The sequence below is a fragment of the Nycticebus coucang genome, chromosome 22, assembly GCF_027406575.1.
Source record: "Nycticebus coucang isolate mNycCou1 chromosome 22, mNycCou1.pri, whole genome shotgun sequence".
NCBI classification, from domain to species: domain Eukaryota; kingdom Metazoa; phylum Chordata; class Mammalia; order Primates; family Lorisidae; genus Nycticebus; species Nycticebus coucang.
The window spans coordinates 56,905,212-56,921,331 of record NC_069801.1 but is presented as its reverse complement, the minus strand read 5'-3'; the positions used below and the strand labels follow the sequence as shown (position 1 = coordinate 56,921,331).

The window sequence follows — 16,120 nt, the reverse complement described above, 5'->3', positions numbered from 1 at the left end:
ACTGAGGCTGTCTCTGACAACCAGAACAGAACAGAGGCTTCGCTTTGCCCAGATACTTCTGAGGCCCAAAGATATGACAGGGCTCTGACGCACACAACCCTGCGTCAAAGGCCTGGGGGCGGCACAGGGAGTCAGCTGGGCTAGATGTCCGAGCTTTGTAGCTAAGATGGCCTGAATTCAATTCCCAGTTTTAACATGTATTTCCTTTTGCTCATGAATTAAACAGGTGACTTTACTTTCCTGAGTTCATTTCCTAATAACACCTGTTGGTATAGATAGATAACCTGGTGGATACGTGATCAGTGACAAAGTGCACTTCCCCTCTCAGGAACACCTTACCGTGGGGCACTCCTCCCTATGAACCTGTCACTGGCTTTGGTCAATGAACGGAGAGCCCAAGTTCCACGAGTTCCTTCTGAGTGCTGAAGGGCCAGCTAGTCATTCTACACATTTCTTTTTTCTGTGCCATGAAACCCACAATGTCCCAGATAAGGCTCTGTCAGCCTGTGGCTAGTGTGACAAGGACAGCAAGAGTCATGGCTTATTCAAGATGGACATATGATGTAAAAAACAAGCTGATTTTGTTGTTGTCCACTAAGTTTTGGGGGGATTGTTACTACAGCAAAACATACCAGAAGTTGTCTGGTACACCTGCATGGTAGCTGTTGGGAGAACTACAGATGAATATAACCAAGTAATATCGTGAGCTGGGTGTATGATAAATTATGCACCTATGTAGTTTACTGCATGTAATAAATGCTGGCATTATTATTTCAGACAAAGCCTCCAGTTATGCTATTATGCCATTGGAGAACTTATTTCTATACTTTTCTTCCTGAGGCAACTTGATATTTTCCTTATCAGGTTCACTGACAAGCTATTCTGTTTCCCACTGACTAGAGATAATTACAAATTCTTTAGCTGGGCGATGCCGTTCACATGTAGTTGGGCGAACAGCGCCCTCTGGAGCTGGACTGTGGAGCCCGCACTGCAGCCGGGAACCTGCTCCTCAGCTGGGCAGGTGATCATTTTTGTGATCTGGAACTGCTAACTTCTTCTATTACATCTGTTAGTACTTCTCCTACCAAAGTACTCAACTATTAATTTCCTGGATGGGCCTTTATCATCTTCATGTCTTTATATAAGCTAATCAACCTGGCAGATCCCTACTCATCCTGTAAAGCCAGGTTAAATGTCAACTCTTGACAGTTTCTTTGATGGTCTTAGTTGTTCCTTCCTCTATCCCCTGAAAATTTAATTAAAAAGTTTGAATGTCCTACTGTCCTATTTCCATGTCATCTCCCAGCTATGCTGAGCCTCTCAGAGTTGGGTTGTTCACATGAATTCAGTGCCTGACAGTGGGGCCGGGGGGAGCAGTGCCCAGGCGGCGTCATGCTGAGCGGGCCGTGGATTTTCTGCGGCAATGCAATAAGCCCTCTATTTCACATTCAAAAAAAATCTGGGCTTTAAAGAATGGTCACTTAGGTCACTTCTACGTCAAAAATCCAACATGTGGAAAGAACTACAGAAATTATTAAATAAGGAGCTCCCCAAATCTACTTTTTCATAAAAGCACTGAGGACACTCACAAAGATAGTCCAAATCCACCTGCCCACAACTCTGGAAATTAACCAAAGTCTTGCAACACTCTGAGCGTTTGTTTAAAGAAACGCTGACTCTCGGAAGAGCAAAGAGCTCCGTTTTAACGTAGCCTGTTCCTGTCCTTCCCTCCCCAGCCCTGAAGTAACCTTAAAAAGTAACAGTCTGACAAGATGGTAGCTGTGAATACCAACCCCCAAGCCACCACTGGAGGGAGCAGATGAGTTTGGAGCACCCCAAAAGCTCTATCTTCAGAAAACTATCATCATTTGACCACTCTGGCAGTTCTCTGAAAAGCCCCATTCTCAGGACTTGTCTTTATTGGACCTGACTCAAAGCTCATTCTGTGGGAACCACCCCCATCGGATGCCTGTTGAATAAAAAACAAGTAATGACAAGTGACCCAAGGTGGCAATACCAGTTGGTGCTAACAAGAGGATTAAAAGCAAAATGGAGAAAATGTGTCCATTGGGCTTTCAAAAGCTCTAGCACACTCCTAGGAGTCTGGAAGGCCATGCACATGTCAGGGCTGTGTGCGTGCCCAGGACAAGGCCTGGGAAGGCCGAGGGTCCCACCTCTGGCTGACCTTGAAGGAAGCTCAGTCTAACAGCTATAAACCACACACCAGTGTGTTGAAGGTATAGCCTAACATACGCACAAAGCCCCCTGGGAAAGGCTGAGAGATTAACCAGTCCAAGACATTTAAGAAAACTTCAGTCCAAAATTAGATGAATCCGATGCCCACAGGGCAGAGAACCCAGTGGCTGCCCATGAAGAGGAATGGATGGTTTACATAATGAGTCTGAGTAAGTCCCTGAACAAGAAGCAATAACACACATTTCCAGTTTCCACAGATCATTTAAAATGCCAGTTTTTCAACAAAGATTACGGACCATGAAGAGCAGAAAACATACGATAAGAAGCAGTCACTAGGATCCCAGACATTGGAATTACTAGACAAAAGCTTTAAATAAGAATCTTCAAAGAACCTAAAGAAAGCACGTCTCAAGAATTAAAGTACGACAGTGATTTTTTTCACTGAATATCACAATGAGATAAAAATTATGAAAACAAGCAAATAGAAATTCTAGAGTTGAAATGAGACAGTCGAAAGAGGGGCTCAGCAGTGGATGTGAGCCAGGAGGAGGAATCAGTGAACTTGAGGTTCAGTCGGTATCATTTACTGAGGAAGAGAATGAGGAGTCGAGATAAACTGGAAGACTCTGTGGAAGACCAACAGCTGCATAATTGTAGTAACAGAGGAAAGGAAAGAGAAAGAAAGTGTATTTCAAGGACTAGTGGCCAAAAACTTAGTAAAAAGCAGTGATCTGCAGATCCCAGCTGAACAAACAAGTAGTATAAATAAATTTAAAGAGATCCGTGCCTAGACCCACACGTGACTAATGATTTGACAGTCAAGCTGCCAGAAGTTAAGAACCAGGACAGAAATCTTGAAAGTTCCATATCCCCTCTAACTTCAGAGAGATGTAGTTATCTAGAACCACGCTGTACAACAGAATTTTCTGTGATGCAGGAAAGTTCTTTAACTGCACTGTCCAATACTGTAGCCACAAGCCATGTGTGGCTATGGAGCACTTCAAATTTGGCCACAATGTCTCATGGAATAGTTTTCATCAAAATTTACATTTCAACATCCAGTGTGGCTAGCAGCCACCATATTGGTCAAAGTAGGTTTAGAACCTTGATTGCTCTTAGCAAACTAGTCACAAAATAAGGTGATGCCAGTTGGGGCAGCATTTACTGGACATTCAGAAAGTTAAGCTACATTTAGAGACTCATGGGGATCTCCCTAAAGTGAGACAGCACTTCACTCCCGTCTCCACTGCATGTCTGGCAACATCAGCCTCAGTAAACAAGTATTTACTAAGCATCCATTAGCAGCAACAGAATTGAACCGTTCCAAATACTGGCCAAGAATATGGAGCAACTGCATTTTTCTAAAAATAAATTTCACAACTCATTTCAACAAACCTGTATGAACTGGGAAGTTAGAATGCTGAAAGAAATACCAAAATAAAACAGCTTTAAAAATAGCTTAAAAAAGAGAAGCGTGGGCTAGAAGGCTACGGCTGTTTTGGCTAAATGGTGATTTTAAGACCCAAGTTCCTTTTTTCTTACTGTTTAACTGTCTCTGAGGGCTGCCGCAGGCATAAGGCATTCCATACAGGGATGGGATAAGGATTAGGGAAACATGCCCATTCTTTCTGCACAAACACGTCACCGCTTTTCACATCCCATTAGCCAGAACTGGATTAAATGACCCCCATCCAGCTATACGGGTGTCTTGGAATACAGTTTTGTGTTTTTTCTTTCCTGGATGATAAAGTCATAGGCTAAAAATATGGGCTCCTACTACTAAAGGCAGAAGGGAAGAATGAGCATTGAGGGATCAGCAGCAGGGAAACTGCAGTCCTCGGAAAGGTCCTGGATTTCATATTAATCCAAGATGTTAACCTTCCAGAAAGACACACCCCATCACAGAATGCATCTTTTCATTCACAAAAACAGCTCAAGAGAAAAAGAAAATTAGAAGAACTGATGCAATCCTTTTTTCTTTACCAATTTAATTATTTTCAGTCCTTTATTTTAAACAGCAGATAAATGTGCATTTGTGCCCATTAAAAACTCATCCATAACAGACACAGAAGCAGAAAGTTTATTTACTTAAAACATTTCACAAGTATTATATCGTTACTGGACAATCATTTATTTAAAATAATATCCTAAATACTTAAAAAAATAAATCAAGTATTGCTTCTATTTTTCAAGTGTCAAAGTCTTTGCCATAGAAAATAGAAAGGACCTTTTATAAACTAGACATTACATTTATGGAACATCAAGTTTACATTATTTTCTTTTATAGTTTGTGCTTTACAAATTTGCAAACTACTTCTTTGCAATGTACAAGTTCACAATAAGAATGTATGCGTACAACCATATACACATATTTTTACATAGGAATGCTTCTCATTAAATATACATATAGAGAACCTAACAAATATTGTAGCCTAAAAGCCACCCCCCTCCATAGGGGCAGATGTGCCCTACATAGAAACAGGTGTAGAGGTGGGAACATTAACTAACATTCAAATTAGTGCTCCAGTTATCAAAGATGACATCGTAATGAAGAATACTCAGTTTAATTCTAGACATTAATTCTTAATCTCTATTAAATCATTAATTTGACAGCCTTATTCATTGAAAAATAGAATACACTTCAAATAAATTTCTCAATTCATTATTTTAATCTCAGGATAGACATCACTGTCATATTTATACAACTTTTATTTTAAAAAGACAAAGGAATATTAATCTTAGAACAAAAGCTCACAATTAAAGATCACTTTCAAATTCATCTGTGGTTTAACTTTATAATCACCAAGTAGCTTAATTCCTTATCAAATAGATGAACTTCAAAAATCTCTTCCATGTTATATGCCATCAAGCTTCTCTTATAACACAGATGTATATAAATCATGGTTTATGATGAAATATTTATAATGCCTTACCACCCACAGGGTGTCAATCTCACTACATTAACCAGATGTGGAAAGAATCTCACTTCTGATCAGTTCCTGATCTGTATGATTAATCACAATAATATAGAATTTTAAATTATATTAGTCTTGTATAAATACTTATAAATCAAACATTTTAAATTCTACTTATCACCTAGAAAAGTGATAAATCAGAAAATTTGCTTTTTCTGTATTAAAAAAAATCAATCTAGCCTTATATCCTCATTCAGAAATCGTATTATGTAAAAATTCCGAGTATCATAATTGAAAATTTATGAGCAACTGAACTATGAAAACATTAATTTATTAAAGTTAATGTTTTACAATAAATTCCTTTAAAAGAGAGCTTGAAGAGCTCATAAAATCTCAATTATAAGTATAGAAACACTAAAGGGGCAGGTGTCTTCACTAACCAAAACATACCAAAATGCCACCATACTTAGAAAATTTTGAACAGCATGCTAAAGTATTTTCAAAGACTTATTTCTTTTTTTTTTTTGTAGAGACAGAGTCTCACTTTATGGCCCTCGGTAGAGTGCCGTGGCCTCACACAGCTCACAGCAACCTCCAACTCCTGGGCTTAAGCGATTCTCCTGCCTCAGCCTCCCGAGTAGCTGGGACTACAGGCGCCCGCCACAACGCCCAGCTATTTTTTTGATTGCAGTTTAGCCGGGGCCGGGTTTGAACCCGCCACCCTCGGTATATGGGGCCGGCGCCCTACTCACTGAGCCACAGGCACCGCCGATTCAAAGACTTATTTCATTTCACTAAAAGTCGTAGGCAAGCAGACGCTACCAGAACACATGAAAATGCAAATCAACAATGTAATTACATCAAAATCTAAGAGGTAGTCAACAGAAGTAACCCTGATAAAACACAATATCCTGACAGATGCTCCCTAATCTTAGAGACCCGAATGCAGTATGAAATTTCCATTTTCAGTTACTAAAAAATTACTAGGCAAGAATCTAAAAACCAGGTATCTAAATGAGTAATACTATAAATGGAACAAGACTTAGACTGTATTTGCAAAGAAAGGCTAAGAATAAAATCTAGACCACAGCTACAACCTGCAAGCCAGATCCGGCCTACCACCTGTCTATGTAAAGAAAGTTTCACTGAAACACAACCAGGCGCATTTTGTTTATACACTGTGTGTATAGCTGCTCTCAGCTGACAACGGCAGGGTTGAGTACCTGGAACAGACACTGTGCAGTTCACAAAACCTATGGGATTTACTAAAATATTTAGTACCCGCCCCTTCACAGAATGCTCACTCACCCTTGCTTAGACATACTGCAGATGCGTACGCCTTTGCTGAGCAGCACAGGAACGATTAACTGTGGTTGTCACAGCATAAGCTATTCCACTACACAGAATGGAAGATGTTCATTAGGTCACAATTCACTTTCCTTTTTACAATGGAAACAGTCCTAAAATTTTTCTTTTTTTTTTAATTTTTGTAGCCTAATATCAAAGAGTATTTCTAAGTTATAAAAAGACTTAGCATGGTGCTGTCCAAAAGAACATTTTGCAATGCTGGAGATGTTCTATTGCTGTCTGGTTTGATAGAGAAGCCACAGCGTCCTGTAGCTACTGAATGTCTGAAATGTGGCTGGTGCAACCAGGAACTAAATTTTTAATTTTAATTAATTTAATTTCAATTGCCACACATGTCTTGTGGCTATAATATAGGACTACATAGATTTAACACAACTTAACAGAAATTCCAAGGTGGTAACTTTGAAAAATGATCCCCAAATTCAAAAGTAATAACCTTTGTAAAGAAGACCTTCAGGCAGAAATGAACTGAATACCACAAACTAAGCAAGACAAACTCTTCAATCAGTAAACAGAAATCAAACCGATCCCAAGTATTTCCATCATTATATCTTTTTTCAATAAAGAGGTAAAACTATTATATAATACCATATATATATATTTTTTTTTAGCACAAGCCATAATTTTATGCTTCAAATAACTGAACTCTTACGAATGACATTAAGGAATATGTAAACATTAACACAAAATGTATTTTTTAGCCTGCTTTCCATCAGGAAGTTACCTCTTACAAATGTCAATTTATTTCCTACTCTTAACATTGTACCCGTGCTGTCCAGAAGCCCTGGCTTACAGGAAGTGCATTCGAGAACTGGGACCGCTTCACAATCTGAAAAATTTTCAATTAGTCACTTTTACTAATGCCAGTAACAAATATTCCAAACATATTTTCCATGACATAACGAAGTGTGTGTACACACTCCATGAAGGAGCTGGGGGATGGAAATGAAGCCTCACACTTATCCCAAGACATCACCCACATATATGGTTCATGACGTGCCTACCTCAAGACTATTTTTTATATGAACCAAAAAGAAAATACAACAAATCTAGATCTGTTTTAAAATTCATATTACTGATTACATATTGCAAATTAATTTACTGGTACAACTGAAAACATTAAAATATACAAAGTCAATATGAAATTATAATATTCTCAAAAGACAAACGTTTGAGATGTTTGTGTAACTATATCTTCCAATTATTCAAACGTGCTCCCCCAGAGAAATAGCTAATTCTATACTGTTTTCAAAGTCAGCTGGAAAAATTAATTTGATGCATTTTGATTTTGAAATACTTGGCATCCAGCATCATAAACTTCTTTTTCAATCTGGTAGTTAGTTGAAAAGTACAAAATATTTTAAGGGCACTTCTGTTTATCTTTCCTTTTGCAGTTTAATCAGGTGTTGTAGCAGGAACTCTGACAGAGAGACTTCTTCTGGCGTTGGTGATGTGCCGCTGCTGGGCCAGGAAGGACCGCGCGGGGGCGCACGCGCCGGCTTCTTTGCAAGCGCCGCCGCCACTCACGAGCCTGGACTCCATGCCCAGTTTCTGGAATGCGAGACTCTGAACAACAGCAAATATAAATATTTATATATATAATACATAAACACATATATATTTAATACAACTAAATATTTTGTTTCAAAGTGATTTTCACATACATACATAAAGACATTTAATCCTCAAAACAAGCTTACAAATCTCAGGTTTTCCTCATTTTTACAGAAGAAAACATGTGTCCAGAAGCTGATGAATCTGTTTAGTGATAATGCTAGTAAGTAGGCATATAAACCTACTTTCTCTATTTTAATCTCCTAAATTTGAACTCATTAAAAACAGCTTAAAATACTGTGTTAGAATTAGGCTTAATAATAACAATAAGAAGAAGTTTCAAAGCAAATTTTGTGGCACCATGATTCCACCACCTATGGGTGGAGTTAAGACAAGAGACTAGCTCATGAGTCTTGCAGTATAGTCCCTGGATAAACAAGATCAGCATCACTGGGAATTGGCTAGAAATGCAAATTTGGGGATAGTACTTCCTGAAGAGAATCTCTGCAAGTGGGTCCCGCAACGTGTGTAAGTCTTCTGATGCATGCTAATGTTTGGGAATCACCAGTATATTCAAATTTATTATGATCTATCTTTATGTTGATATGTGACTAATACCACAGTTTTGGCTGTTGGGTTTCTTATAAGGGAAGTCACTATTCTCTAAACACATAAAGCAACTTCTTTTCTTTTTTCCTTTTCTATCTCTTTCTTTTTTAGAGATAGGGTCTCACTCTGCCACTCAGGTTGGAGTAAAGTAGGGTGATTAGGGCTCACTCACTATAACCTCTAACTCCTGGGTTCAAGCAACCTCTCACTTCAGCCTCCCAGGTAGCTTAAACACAGGCCTGCTTTACCATGCCTGGCTACGTTTTAATTTTTTGTAGAGATGGGGTCCTGCTGTCTTGCTGTGTTGCTCAGGCTGATCTTGAATTCCTGGCCTTGAGAGATCTCCTGCTTTGGCCTCCCAAAGCGCTGAGTTACAAGCCTGAGTTATAGTTTTACTGCAGCTGGCATTACTAGCACCTACTACAGTACCCAGAATACAGTAGATGCTCAACAAACATAGACTGAAACATGAATACGTATTATTTGGCTACAATATCTTCACTGATTTATGCATCGAAAGCCACAGAGAACAAAGACAGTAACACACAGTCCCTGACCTCCACGAGGAAGACTGACTCGAGGGGGAAGGCTCTGGGAACACCCCACACATAATTAAGGAAAGGAGGGAAAGAGCGGAGATGGAAAGCATAGTGCACAGGACACGTCCAAGGAGGGTGACTAGAGCTGTGGGCGAGCAGCACTCCCAGTGGAAGCTTGTAAAGTGCTGTTCCCCCGCATTAAATAACAACGGGCAATGGCAGATCACAGACAAATTACTACCTATTCTAGCTGACTAGAATAACCCAAAAGAATCATACATATCATGAAATGCTGCTCTTGAAAAATCCCACTGATACTAACGGTGACAAAATAAAACATTTCAAATCACTTTATGCTATTACATCCGCAGTAGGACAGAAAGACAATTACTGATGAGCATCCCCTGGGTAAAAACAAAGCAAACAAACAAATCCACATGTATCCAGTAAAGGACACGCTGAGAGGCTTTGGAAGGTGTTATTCAATATTGAATACCAGAAGCATTTAATTCTACATTACTCAGAGATTCACATTTCTCAAGAAACCCTTTGTGGAGATAAATTAAATATTTCTTAAAGCTAAAAGAAGGCAGTTTTTAAATATTTATGAATTGTATTCCTATGTCCATGTACGTCAGCTAAAGACGTATGAGTCAAAAAATCAATTTAGTGGATTATAACCAACACTAAAAAAACAAAAACAGAATATGTAACAGAAAATAGCTGGTGTAACACACACAGGGCAACCTTTGTATCAGTCATATATGTAATCTTGGTTTATGGTACAGAACTTAATTCCTTCTGTCAGACCTGGTCTAGTTTGATAACACTGTTCTAAACATCTAATCATTAGCTAAATTTCAACTCACCTTGTTATACCAAGCAGAAACAATGAGTTTTTCTTCATAATCACGGAATTTTGCTACTTTACATTCACTCTGGAAAAAGATACGTGGGCTGTTAAAATCCAAGAAATCACCCCAAGTTACTAAAAACAGAATCATTTCTCATCATTGAGAGACTCTGAAGAATGTTTTTATAAGGCACATGCAGTAAATAAAATGTAAACTGAATCACGCAGAAACGCAGTGGGACCCTTCAGAGAAGAGTCAGATTTATGACTGACAAACCTTTACTCCAGGAGCTTTATTCCTGGTGGAGCACAGTGATTTAAACACACACACAACTAATGATTCTGATGCTGCTACCTCCCAAATCTAGAGAAAAAAGTTAAGGACTGGCTTAGGTAATAAGGCAGAACTGCACTTAAGAGAAATCAAAACCAAGGAGGAAGGGCACACACTCAAAAATACTCAGGAAAACCTTAAACCCACCCACCTACCAAGCCCAGCACAAATTTCTCTCCTGCGTTTCTTGGTGGCCTCTAGATTCCCTGTGGTGTATTATGTGCCACCACAGAGAATAACATCCTTTTCTTAATTACTCAAATACAGCTAACTTTGTAATTCTGTCGAGCACCTGATGAGCCAGACGGTCTGGTTCAGAGAAACATTCTAATCCTGAGACACCTGCACCTCCCCTCAGCGAGGTGCTCACGCCACAGAAACTCTAAGCTCATGCCGCCCTTCTGGCTCACAGCACCCCAGACACAGACCCTCCCTGAGAGGCGGCAGTCAGAGGAGCCTCTGCTATTTACACTGCGTCTCTCCGTTTTGTAGTGTGTGTACTGGTGAATACAAATCAGTTCAATGCCTGTGTACCGTGACATACCGCATGCTTTTCTCAGAGCCCTAGTTTTAAAGCCACCATTTTGTCATCATACTTGTTGGGGACGCACATTTCAAACAACAACAATGGTGTACACTTTCATTGTCTTCCTCTGGGCAGTCCTCAGTCAGACTTAGACTTCAGACATCAGCGAGGCCAAGTCTCACTATTGTACAGATGAGGTCTATTTTACAGACCAGAGATCTGGCCCTCCAACCAGAGGGGCCAACATTAGGACGCTACCCCCATAAAGCTGTAATCCTGGCCTCTGGTTTATATATATTTAACACTGGGACATACAGTACAGCCCTTGACCTCAAGACACCTCAATTTGTGCTGAAAAAGAAAATCAATTCTGTTGCAGAATGAATTTGTGAATTCAAAGTACACAGACCCACAATGGAGAGATGACGACTACCTTTGACTGAGGAATGCAGGGACAATTTTATAGAGGAAGAGGTATTTGAGTTAGATCTTGAAGCATGAATGGATTTCTTCAGAGGATATCCCTCCCCAGTGCTCCTGACACCACCACGGCCAGGACAGTTAGCAACATCAAGTGCACACCAGGGTGGGGGGGTCCAGGGGCAGGAAGGCAGGGGTTAAAGTCTCTGACTCTTCAAATGAAAACATTTCTTCCATGGTTCATATCTACTTGCTCAGAAATAATACCAACAAAAAGGTATGTGAACAGACTAGTTTCTCTGAAATATAACATTCCTATTTAATTGAAAAAGAAACTACCATTTGTGAGAATTTCAAGGCCAGTATACAGAACTCAACATGGCTCTCCGATTATGCATATGCTATTCAGAGGAAGTATATATTGACTTTAAGAGTACCACCAAACCTCACTACAGTATTAAAAATAGTAGGTGTTTTATTTTTTTGAGACAGTCCCACCCTGTTGCCCTGGGTAGAGAGCTGTGGCTTCACAGCTCATAGCAATTTTGAGCTCTTGGGCTGAAGAGCTCCTCTTGCCTCAGTCTCCCAAGTAGCTGGGACTACAGACATCCACCACCATGCTTGGCTAGTTTTTCTATTTTTAGTAGAGATGGGGCCTTGCTCAGGCTGTTCTTGAACTCCTGATCTCAAGCAATCCACTTGCTGTAGCCTCCCAGACTGCTGGGATTACAGGCATGAGCCACTGCACCTGGCCCAAAATTGTTTGTAAAACACTTTGCAAAGGAAACTAGAACATGCTCAATTACAAAATCTAAGAATGTACAATCTCATACTAACATGCTTACCTGAGCTCTTAAGAATGATATAACCACTAGCACAAAAATACTTTTAATATGCAGACCCAGCTAATAAGAGCATGATGTTACTAATAGAACTATGCATGATTAATAACCAAGATTGTCACTTTAAGGGCTCACTGAGATTCTGTGAGTAATTCCTTCTTTCAGAAATTCAAACCAAGTTTGTTTAGGTGCAGGTGAAGAACAGGGGGAGATAAGAAAAATGTGGTTAACTGAGTGAACAAACTACCTTTTTTAAAAGGTGAAGCTCAGTTTTTAATTTTTTCTGAATCAAGTCACATTCACATAATTTTTAAAGGAGTCTTACGCAGCAGGACTTTTTTTTAGGACAATCAGGAGTATTGGCTGGGCGTGGTGGCTCATGCCTGTAATCCTAGCACTCTGGGAGACTGATGTGGGTGGATGGCCTGAGCTCAGGAGTTCCAGACCAGCCTGAACAAGAGCGAGACCCCGTCTCTACTAAAAATACAAGAACTAGACAGTCATGGTGATGTACACCTGTCGTCTCAGCTACTCAGGAGGCTGAGGCAAGAGGATCAATCAGTTGAGTCCAAGAGTTTGAGGTTGCCGTGAGCTACGATGCCAGGACATTCTGCCCTGGGTGACAGAGTAAGACTCTGTCTCAAACAAACAAACAGACAAAAATGAAAGTCATGACTGGCTGTTACGAAAGGTAAAGGGACGACGCAGCATAAACTATACAGAAACCAACCGAGTGAGCACGTGAAATGCTCTATAAGAACACACAAGTGCTGGGACAGGACATGTTTAACTTCCTGTGAAATGTGCTCATTAATGGCAAATACATGGCAGCAGCTAATTACCAGGAGCCTGTAGAATAATTAAGAGGAGATGAGAGAACATGCAAGCTTTACCTCCAGAATCTCGATTCTTCTCTCTTTCTCTGCCAACTGCTTTCTGAGTAGCATTATTTCAGCTGATGCTGGATTTAATTTGGGATCTAAAGTTTTTATTACCTGTTTAAACAAAAAAACTTTATATATTCACTTTGCCTTTTAAAGAATTCAAGAACATGTTCAATAAAAACTGTGTAAGTAAAGTAGAAAATAATCTACAAAGTGACCCAGGAGCTTGTTTTACAATCTAATTGGACTAACAAAAAGAAAAAAAAACACAAAACCTTATTCTACAGGCAAATAATAGTTTAAATATTCAGGACAAAAATGGGGAGATACCCACCCCAAAACTGAAACTCCCTTCTTGAAGGTTCAGTACTTGGGGTATTTAGCCTTTTCAGTGCTCAAGCTTTAAGCATTAAGGTCTTAAAATAACCCTTTCTACATTTATCTGACTTTATAATTTTCTTAAAAACCAAAATGAATTACAAAATTATATGGGAACTTCCCGATTTTACAAAGTACATGTGATACACATGAAAGACATTTTTGGCAATAATTTTTTTTACTATTATCTAGTTAAATGCAATTCAATATATAAGGTCACATGTAGACACTGGTGATTTTACCTACAAAAAATAGGATGATCAATCAAATTTAAATAAATTACTAAAAGTAGAGTTAAATGAGATGCTTGATCAGAATGTGGTGAAGAGAGTCAGCTCAACTTTGTAGATGACATTCTGTTAGGAAACCAAGTCAGAAATATATTACAAGCAAAAACTACAAATGTCCAATAATAGGGACATCTGTATGAGGTAAATATAAATGTACTAGAAAAAGTTTTTAAGTATTTAGTGAGTTGGGAAAATGTTATCTCTATGCATAGAAGTGTAGGAAAAAGACTTGATGGCAATATACCAAACATTACTAGAGTTAACACATTTGCTGAGAAACTATTTCCCGGATGTTGACCACGAGACGCTGGCTGTGACAACTTAGTAGATACAGGGACCCTGCCCTCAGGGGTTAGGACTTCACATCAGCAAAGCAGAAAACGTTAAAGAATTTAAAACAGAATTTAATTAGAAAGAACAAATCATAACTTATCTCAACATCTCTAAGTAATAAAAAGTCTGGTTCTTAGTTTTTTATATTTTCTGAATTTTCTATCATGGACATATGTTATTTAACTAGTATTTTAACCACTATTTGAACGTCTCCCACCAAATATGTAAGGGGTAAAATAAGAAATCACATTTTTCAAAGCAAGCAACTGTCTTTAAGTGATAATAATGATGACAAGAATATGGTACTCACTGTCATTGGTTTGTTCAACTAGTTATAATCCTTGTAAAATGACATTTATAAATATGTATAGAGCATCTTATTAAAAGGGTCTTATGGCCTAATAATTCCACTTCTGGGAAACAAGTTAAGATAATAAGCCAAAATGAAGGGAAAGCTTTCTGTATAAATACCTTGCTTATAGTTTTTTTTTCTAGGGGCAAAACAAGAAAAGGAAATGAAAACAAACTATTTCCAGCAGGATCCTGAACAAGCTATGGTATCTCCCACCCAGGTGAGGACCGTGTCAGCATTCTCCCACCTCTGCAAAGTCTGTGCCATAAATGCAGTGCCTGTCACTGCGACATGCCCAGTACTTAGCACAGTTAAGTGTCCAGGAAATATTAAATTGCATTTCTATAACCTGAGTAAATTTTTTTAAGTTTAAAACCATAAATCTTACATGTCTCTGTCTGTATATTTGTGCATGCATGTGTGTGTGTGTGTGTGTGTGTGTGTCATGATCACCAATCAGAGAGAATATGTGCATAAAAAAATGCGCTAGTAAGACACCAAAATGTTACTATCTCTGGGAACCTAGGTTTTATATTTTCTACTGTAAATATCTATACTTTTGTAACTGGAAGAAAGTTGACCATGCCTGTATGTTTACCTAGGCTATGTATCTTAACTCCCCCAAATCTGGGTGTGACCACATGCCTGAGCTCCGCCCTCTGAGATGGGAGTGCAAGCTGGTTACACCGTTTTCAGGCCTGAAATTACACTGTCCCCTCATCTACTAGTGGGGCAATATCGCAGTGAGCCCCTGTCAGCTCAGGACTCTGACTGACTGCAGGAGCACAGCCCCTTCCCCACTTGTGACTGAACTCAAAGTGACCAAGAAGTAAACTCTGAATCTGATGAACGTTACAAAAGTGGCTGTCTAATCTAGATTGAATGCTAAAATAATTTCAAACAAGTTTAAAAAAGCTAAATTTTCATAAAAGGTAAATTGTTCACTTTGCTAAGATGCTAGAACATTTTTTTTTAATGAATTTGCTACGATTCTAGCAAGTAAAAATTCCAGGCTCATCTTGCTAAAAACGGCAAATGCCATACATTACAGCAGCCGCCTTCTTTAATGAGCTCACTACAATTGATGGTTGAATTGTCCCTTTCGTCTATGTGTTTAACTTTTTCTGACACTGATGAGTGAGACTACAAGGACGGGTGTGCAGACACTCCGGGAACGCCCCAGGTGAGTGAGATGCTTGAGAACAATTGAGCAGACACAGAAACAAGAACAGCAACATGACCACGTGGGAAAGGCCCCGTCAGAGCTTGGGCCACACAGCTTTTAAGTTACTCACATTTCTGGCTTTCTCCAAGTACATTTTATATCTTTCCTCCATTGCTTTCATATCTTCATCTTTCTTCTGAAGAGCAGCTTCAAGTTCATCGATCTTTTGCACTATTAATAAAAACAAAATGAAACATAACCGGTTACAATGTATTTCAAATACACCATCCTCAAACAAAAAATTACATTTATCACATTTATTTTCTAAAGACTAATAAGAGAATTTAAAAGAAAAACCTTTTACTTCTTTGTAGTTAATTCTTATCTAAAACTTTTGAACTACAAACTACTACATCCTTAATTATAATTTATCCTTTAAAAAACCTACAGTCTGCTTTAACTAGCTGTTTTTCTCCTTTCTAGTAAGTATTTTAATAAGAAAATATACCTTATGAGATAAGCACAACTATAATAAGACAAAATAAAGCATTTCCACGTGTTT

The 16,120-nt window shown here is 38.9% G+C and overlaps 1 protein-coding gene across 1 annotated transcript in view; it reads right to left on the bottom strand.

Annotated features, from left to right (window-relative positions):
- Positions 1 to 4,254: 4,254 nt before the first annotated feature.
- Positions 4,255 to 16,120, bottom strand: part of HOOK1 (hook microtubule tethering protein 1) — a 62,625-nt gene continuing 50,759 nt past the window's right edge. Inside the window, exons 19-22 of the mRNA XM_053575371.1 lie at positions 15,689 to 15,789; positions 13,050 to 13,151; positions 10,051 to 10,119; positions 4,255 to 8,045 (exon numbers count right to left, since the gene is read on the bottom strand). Coding sequence (XP_053431346.1) covers positions 7,875 to 8,045; positions 10,051 to 10,119; positions 13,050 to 13,151; positions 15,689 to 15,789 — 443 coding nt within the window. The 3' untranslated portion in view covers positions 4,255 to 7,874. The remainder of the gene's footprint in view (positions 8,046 to 10,050; positions 10,120 to 13,049; positions 13,152 to 15,688; positions 15,790 to 16,120) is intronic.